The 7,875-nt window shown below is 46.8% G+C and overlaps 2 gene segments (V, D, J or C); both read right to left on the bottom strand.

Annotated features, from left to right (window-relative positions):
• Positions 1-1,874: 1,874 nt before the first annotated feature.
• LOC116464323 (immunoglobulin lambda variable 3-22-like) lies at positions 1,875-4,152 on the bottom strand. The segment is given in 4 exon segments: positions 1,875-1,990; positions 3,310-3,421; positions 3,632-3,951; positions 4,107-4,152. Coding segments are annotated over 4 exon segments (594 nt in total).
• Positions 4,153-6,665: 2,513 nt separating this feature from the next.
• LOC116464321 (immunoglobulin lambda variable 2-8-like) lies at positions 6,666-7,334 on the bottom strand. The segment is given in 2 exon segments: positions 6,666-7,132; positions 7,250-7,334. Coding segments are annotated over 2 exon segments (513 nt in total).
• Between the last annotated feature and the right edge of the window lie 541 nt (positions 7,335-7,875).

Here is a 7,875-nt window from a genome sequence, read left to right as displayed (position 1 = left end):
GAGAGAAAGTTGAGTTGTAGCATATAGAACAGAGAAAATGGTGCTTAGTACACAATCCTTTCCATTTTTAACAGTTGTGTAATTTCAAAATTAAACTAGTATTACTTTGCTTCCTGAGTATGCAATATTTGTATTATGGTAAAATAAACATTACAAAATGTTTCATCCTTTTAATCATTTCTAAGTGTGTAACTAAGCAGCAGTAAGTACAGTAAAAATGTTGTGCAAACATCACCACTATCCAACCCCAGAGCTTTTTCATCAGCCCACGCAGAACCTCTGTATCTATTAGACAGCTATTTAGAAACTTGGGGCATTGTAGACAAAATGACGAGTGTGTGATAAAAAGAAAATCCCAAGGATGAACCAAAGATGGTGTTTGCACTTCACCCCCAGCTTCTGTGGAATTTCAGTGCAGTAGGGGGTGTGCCTCATCCAGGAACCCAGATGAGACGCAGCCCCTCGGGCCTTTTCTGGGCTGTTTCTTCCCAAGGAGCAGAGGAATTTCAACAGGACTGTGCCCTCTGAGACAGCTCTCTCCTCTCCCGCAGTATGTGTGATTACTTCTGGGGTCCTCCTTTTCAGTTTACTGGACTGATCTCTACAATAGTTGAATGATCCTGGAAGATGAATTTGGATTTGTACAGACCCAGACAGGCAATAGTGGCATTAGCAATATCTGTGCCAGATGGGGATCTCCTGGAACAGAATGCTATGGCTGCAGGTGCACAGTTACACCACTGAAGCAGATACTGAGGTCTTGTCTATTCCCCTCAGAGAATAGAATCAGAATCAGTGTGCATTCACGTGGAATGGACGACAGTACACATTCACACTTTTTCTGCCCAGCTTCATTAGCTCTCCCTTCCCTATCATGATATCATCATGGGGGCTCAGACCATCTGGATATCATAGTTCAATCACATATGCATGATGGGCATGGCCTATTGGAAGCTTTTGTGAGATCCATGCACGTTTGAGAGTGGGAAATAAACTAAGATGTTTCCTCCTCCATATTAGCTGAAATTGGGACTTTAGTTGTCTGGAGAAGCTGAGAGTCTCCTACAAAATAAACAGCATGTTATGACTGGGGGGGCTCACGCCTGTAATCCCAGCACTTTGGAAGGCCGAGGTGGGCAGATCACAAGGTCAGGAGATCGAGACCATCCTGGCTAACACGGTGAAAACCCGTCTCTACTAAAATAAAAAAATACAAAAAAATCAGCCAGGCGCAGTGGCGGGTGCCTGTTGTCCCAGCTACTAGGGAGGCTGAGGCAGAAGAATGGTGTGAATCTGGGAGGTGGAGCTTGCAGTGAGCCAAGATTGGGCCACTGCACTCCAGCCTGGGCTATAGAGCGAGACTCCACCTCAAAAAAAAAAAAAAAGGGTGTTTTTATATCCTTCAATTCTCCCCAGGAAGAAAGAGACACAAGGCCTATAAAGGTCTAGGAGTAGCATATTTTACAACTGGGGATGTGACTCCAACCCATATATCAGGAGCCATAAATGTCATCCATTGTTTTCCAGGCCCAGAGCAGGGAGGCTCTGCAGCAGATGCAGGCAGGTTGTGAGTGTCCTGCTGTTGGGGCCAGAGAATCCAGCAGACTCTACCATGGGAAATAAAACCTCCTGTACATGGCAAACCCCACTGGAGAATCCCAATGTAGACTCCTGGGTTTTTGGAAGAAGGCCATGTCATGTGCAGTAGAGTATCCCTTCCCTTTCTAAAAGCAGCTCCTTTTGTCTTACTGGGCCCTGGGAGAGACAGGATAACACTGGACATCGAGCGACCATGTTGCCAGAAATGCGAGTTCCCCCCAGTTGTGAGCTCCGGCAGGCCAGCAGTGATCTCTGGTGAGATGGATGTGACACATCTAGGTTAGAGCAGGGTCAGGGCTCCAGGACTCAGTCACCTGCATAAACAGCTGGTCCACACCCATATTCTTATTTCTCTTCCACCAGTGCCTCTCCCTGGCTTCACACATATGTCCTACGGGTGGAGAGGGGACTTGCAGAAGCAGGTTACTCCAAAGCACCTGTCATGTGAAGGCATAAGACCAGGCCAGCATTGTACAATCACAACATGATGTGATTGTACACGTGAATCCTGCTGTCTAGTCACCATACTAGACATAAAAAATAAAAAGGTAAACTAGGTTCAATAATATACTTTATTTAACACAAAGTGTGAAAAATAATATTTACACATGCACACAATCTAGAAGTATTTATGAGATATTTTTATAGATGTTTTCATAGCTACTATTATTACTATTTATGTGCATGAAAATCTATTATTATTACTATTACTATTATTATTTTGTTACTGTTATTATTTTATTATTATTATTATTTTGTTACTATTATTATGTTGGGGAGATTCTTTATGTTGAGATTGTGTGGTTGATGGAGGTTTGAAGGAGTCTGATTGACAAGGGTGAACTGTGCTGGCTTCGTACGTGTCAACTTTGATAAGCTGAAGGAGGGGTGAAAGAGTGATTGTTTGTGCAGGATGTGCAGGGTGGAGGTGGGCAGCATCCATCCTACAGCTGCCCCTGTGGGAGCATCTCTGGTCCCTGCATGGAGTGAGGCTGCTCCCTTTTCCATGGAATCCTTGCAGGAAGATCTGACTCCACCTCTCCTTCAGGACTCAGAGCACCTGGCATTTCAGGCTCCCTTTTCATTTTATAAGAATACAAGGAAGACTCAGAAATAGTTGCACATTTGGATGCTCACAATGGAAATTTAGGAAATTCGCTGGTGGATTCCAGTGTATAGCGGCCACCTCAGGTCTATGGTGGCTCATTTTGGTGACAGCTAGCCATCTTAGTTTGGGTTCCCTGGAACTAGACTCTGAGATAAAGATTTTCATGCACAGAGAATCTGAAAGGAGTGAGAGAGGCATCACCCACCAGAAGGAGACCCGACCCAGCATAGGATTGCAACTGAGGCCTCAGGCATCCACGATGGCAGGTGCGGAGCTGGAAGGCCTTTCGGTGTCATCCTGTATTAAGGCAGGGCCTTGGGTTCTTGGCTCAGGCAGTCATCAAACCAAAACTCTCAATACTGAGCCTAAATGTGAGAAAGGAAGTTTTCTGGAAACAATAGCACTTTCCTGTGAGGGCACAGCTCTGAGCTTCTAGAAGCTCCCAGCAGTTGAGGGTGGGTGAGCTCAGAAAAGCATATCTAGGCAGATGCCACAGTGTCCCCTCCTCTGCTTTTCCTGTTCAAAATCCCAGGCTGCCATGGAAGCCTGGAAGCTCAGGTGTTGAGCTGAGCTGGGCATTTTTGGGGACTGATGTAAGATACTTGGAAGGAGTGACCCAATCACCATTGTATGGAAATCTAAGGCCAAGTGATTGTTCTCTACGTCTCTCTCATCTTCCATCCCGTTCTTATTTCCCCAGGTCACTCCAGAGGCCTGAAAACATGAGTAAATTCTGATTGTAGCAGCCCTAAATCCACTCCTGCTCTACCCTGTGCAGCGCCAACCTGTAGGGGTGAACAAAAGGATGGCCTGGAGGTCTCATATCCTGTAGAACTTGGCCAGACCTGCTCATGGCTTGGCCCACAGTCATCTTGGTGCTGGAGGAAAAAGATGAGACAGATGAAAAATGGATTTGTGTCTCACTTCCCCATCTGCCTGTGTCACTGTGGGATTGTTCTAATCACCAGAAAAACAGTAATAGTCAGCCCCGCCTTTGGTCAGGACCCTGCTGATGGTCAGGGCGGTCGTGTTCCCTGAGGTGGACCCATAGAATCGCTCAGGGACTCCAGGGGTCCGCTCACCATCTTTATATAACACCAGCACAGGGGCCTGGCCTGGCTTTTGCGGGTACCAGTCAGCATAGTTATCCCTCAGTACATCTCCAGAGCAGCTGATCCTCGCTGTCTGTCCTGGAGACACTGACACTGAGGGTGGCTGTGTCAGCTCATAGGAGGCCACAGAGCCTGCAGGAGAGGAAAGGAAAGGGGGCTTGAAAATAACAAACACACTTCCAGTGGTGTCACCCTGAGGCTATGCCTAGGCTGAGCTCAGTGTTCAGGGCAGGACCAGCTCAGGATCCTGCAAGGGCTGAGCCTAGGGCAGGGCTTGGGGGCAGCACCTTTGCAGAGGGTGAGGAGGGAGAGCCGGACAGGGGTCCAGGCCATGGTGAGACACCCAGAGCTCTGCCTCCTGAGCCCAAAGCACAGCTGGGCTTCCCAGGCCTCGCTTATTACCTCTCAGGCCTAGTGGGGCAGTGCATGTTTGGTGTTTACGCAAATTTACTTCTCTGGGACTCCTTGTGGTGGGATGTCACTCAACCCAGATCTGGGGGACACAATTCAGCCAAGAACTCTCTACGCTGTGGACCCCAAAACTCATGTATTTTTCACCTGTAAAACACATTCACCCCATCCTGACAATCCAAATCCTGAACTAACTCAGCACCACTCTAAGACCAAACTCACATTTGCATATCATCCAACTCAAGTGAGGGTGATTCTCCAGGGTGATTCATCCTGAGGATTTAAAGAATAACAGCTTTGGGGGTTTCACCTCCTCTCTCCTGTTGTCATCTGGGTGTTCAGGAATGTCAAATTTCCCACTTTATTTGCTAAGATTAGAAGAGAAGAGCGAGTCAACATCAGCAACATCTGTGAGGTGGATGTGGGGAAATCACATCTGTCCACTCTTGAACCTAAGTTAAATACCCATTAATTGAATGTATTCATCAGTAGCCATGGGATATCTTTGCCAGTGTTTAGAAAAAACAGAACTGACACAGAAAATAGAAAAAAATATCACAAGTTAAATTGTTCTAAAAGAAGAGTATGTCCTTACTAAGAAAGATAATTCACAGAAATACTCTAAAGAAAACTCATCTCATTTGCATATTAAAATACTATTTCCAATGTTAACGTTAAGCATCCACATTTTGATGTGCAAATAGAGACTCTCTAATGGTTATACAAAGTGCATTATTTTTTCTATTTGATATTGACATTTTGTTTAGGTTCACTTGTGGGGTGAGGGTCATCTTGATTGTAGGGAAGAAGGATGTTCCATGGGAGGTTTCCTTACACACACACACACACACACACACACACACATGCACGCATATAAAATGATGACTTGCAGCGGAAACATATTTCCACCAAAAAGGTCCTGTTCTTTTCCTGGCAACTTGGCTTGGGTTCTTTATGGTTTTAAAATCTCAAGCTCTCTTCCTTATCCCATTGTTAAATTCTGTTCTAGAATTTTCATGGATTATTAAAACATTAATACATTTAAAACTTAAACTATTTGTTTATTTGTCATTCTCAGAGCCTCCATGCTCTCTTCTGTTTTTGGCTTCAATCAAATGCTGATATTAGGAAACTTCTCTCTGAGCCTGCCCTGAATATCCCAGCTTTGGTACAACTTTTCTTGCCCATATGCCCATCCCTCTCCCTCAGACTTTTGCCCTAGGAGGAGTCTACTCCTGATAAATTAAAGCTCTCCCAAAACTCAGAGCAATCAATGCAGATAAATGTTATGTGATTGTGACACAGGGCTGTCTTAAACCCATGATACAATCAAATAGATGATGTGAGCAAGTTCTTATCCAAGGAAAGACCTCAGGCTAATACAGGAGGTGAAATACAGTGACCCTCACAGAGAGATTCCCACCTAGATCATGTGCTAGTGGAATTTTCAACCCTCGGATAACCCTACAAACCAGGGACTGTTCAACCACATCCTGTGGCCATCCCTGGCCTGATACCTGTTTTTGTATGGTCCAGAGACGACAGTGGCTTTTATCATTTTAAATGGTTACATTGTAAATGATGCTATACATACCTATGGAATATCCCCAAAGTTGATTCTTGAGCCACAAAGACTAAAATACTTCCTTTTAAAATGGATTTTCATGTTCTTTAATTTACTAGAGATGAGAGTTCACTGTGTGGCCCAGACTAATCTCAACTCCTGGGAGCAAGGAACTGACCCACCCTACCCTTCCAAAGTGCTGGGATTACAGGCGTAAGCCCCCGTGCCTGGCCACAAAGACTAAAATTCTTCTTATCTGGATATTTAAGAAAAAGTTTCCCAAATCCTAAAAAAGAAAAAGTACTGAACTATTTCTGAAAAGGCCCAAACTTAAGCGGAACAGGAGACTCAAAAATAAAACCGTAACAAGGTAACATTTTTCACTCTGATAGCTTGGCAAAAATTTACACTTTCAACAATGTACTCTGAACAAGTACTTCCGGCTGGCAATGAAAATTGGTAGAATCCCCCTGGAGGGGAATGTGACAACAATGGGTGCAAATTACACACACACATCTTTCTGACCCACAATTTCACTTTCAGAAATGAATCCTATGGTCATATTCACACAGGAACTCAAAGGAGGCTGCATAGGGATGTTCACTGCACTGCTATTTAAGATCAAAGTTGTGGTGATAACCATTAGAAGTAGTTGCTAAAATTCTACCCACAGTGTAGGGGATGGTGATGCATTTAGGGTGAAGGCATCCCTGAAAAAAGCAGTGACTGCACCAATCAGGCAGCTCCTTGTCACTGTCCCTGCATTTGAAGAGCTAAGAAGAGTTGCACATTCAGCGACCACAGCACACAAGCACCTGGAAGCTGTCCCTGTCCTGGATGAGAAACCACAGAGCGGATTTCCTTTTGGAATTCATGGTGGAAAAGGAAGGAGCTGAGAGAGAAGAATTCTCAAGGCCGTGCTGCAGAAAGCCCCTTGCACTGGGTGAGGAAGCATCTGCAGAGCAAAAAGGGAGCCTGAGAGCCCAGGGCAGGTTTTGGTCTCAGTTCCCCATGAACTTGGACCACTGTGGAAAGTGTTGCTGCCTGCATATGAGCTGCAGTAATAATCAGCCTCGTCCTCAGCCTGGAGCCCAGAGATGGTCAGGGAGGCCGTGTTGCCAGACTTGGAGCCAGAGAAGCGATCAGAGACCCCTGAGGGCCGCTTACTGACCTCATAAATCATGAGTTTGGGGGCTGTGCCTGGGTGCTGTTGGTACCAGGAGACATAGTTATAACCACCAACGTCACTGCTGGTTCCAGTGCAGGAGATGGTGACCGACTGTCCAGGAGACCCAGACACTGAGCGAGGCTGAGTCAGGGCAGACTGGGCCCAGGACCCTGGAAAAAGGAAAAAACACATTTCAGTGAGTCAGTGCTGGGCCCAGGTGAGCCTGAGGAGCAGGAGACTAAGGATCAGCCCAGAGGTCCCCATGGCCCCTTCCCTGGAGGCGTCACCTGTGCCCTGAGTGAGGAGGGTGAGGAGGAGCAGAGCCCAGGCCATGGTGGTGACGTCCTGAGAACGCTGCCTCCTGAGACCCCAGCACTGGGCCTGCCCCCAGCCCTGTCTTATCCCCTCTGCCTCAGAGGAGGGCGGGGCCTCCATGCAAATCTGCACCCTGAGCTCCTCTCCTCACCCCATTCTCACTTGGGCCTGGGCTCAGAGAATTCTGCTTCCCTTGACAGTGGGGCTCAGCCGAGGAGACTAAAGTCCCTAATTGTCTATTCTGATGACAGGAAGTTGATTTCTTTGCACGTGATTTGCTCAGGAGAGGAAGATCTGCTGCAGCCCCTCACCTGAGTGAGCTCCTGGCCCTCAGTGTCTCTGCTGGGTGGTGCCTGTGTTTCTGAATCACCAGGCCTGGGCACACCTCGAAGTAACCTCTTTCTGGCACTCATTGCCAGGTTCTCTCTATTCTCAGGAAATGGGGCTGTCCACCCCCACTGGAAACCTCTGCTGGGGGGCGTTGGTCCCTGGTCTGCCCAGCTGCAGCCTCGTCCCATTCCCACCCCCACGCTTTGCCCTGAAGCATCTGCAGCATCGAATCCCTGGAGCACATCAGCCACCCCAGGCAGTGCACCCA

Source organism: Hylobates moloch, unplaced genomic scaffold (assembly GCF_009828535.3).
Source record: "Hylobates moloch isolate HMO894 unplaced genomic scaffold, HMol_V3 SCAFFOLD_410, whole genome shotgun sequence".
Taxonomy (NCBI): Eukaryota; Metazoa; Chordata; class Mammalia; order Primates; family Hylobatidae; genus Hylobates; species Hylobates moloch.
Note: the sequence above shows the minus strand (reverse complement) of the source record. Positions and strands in the feature narration are given on the sequence as shown.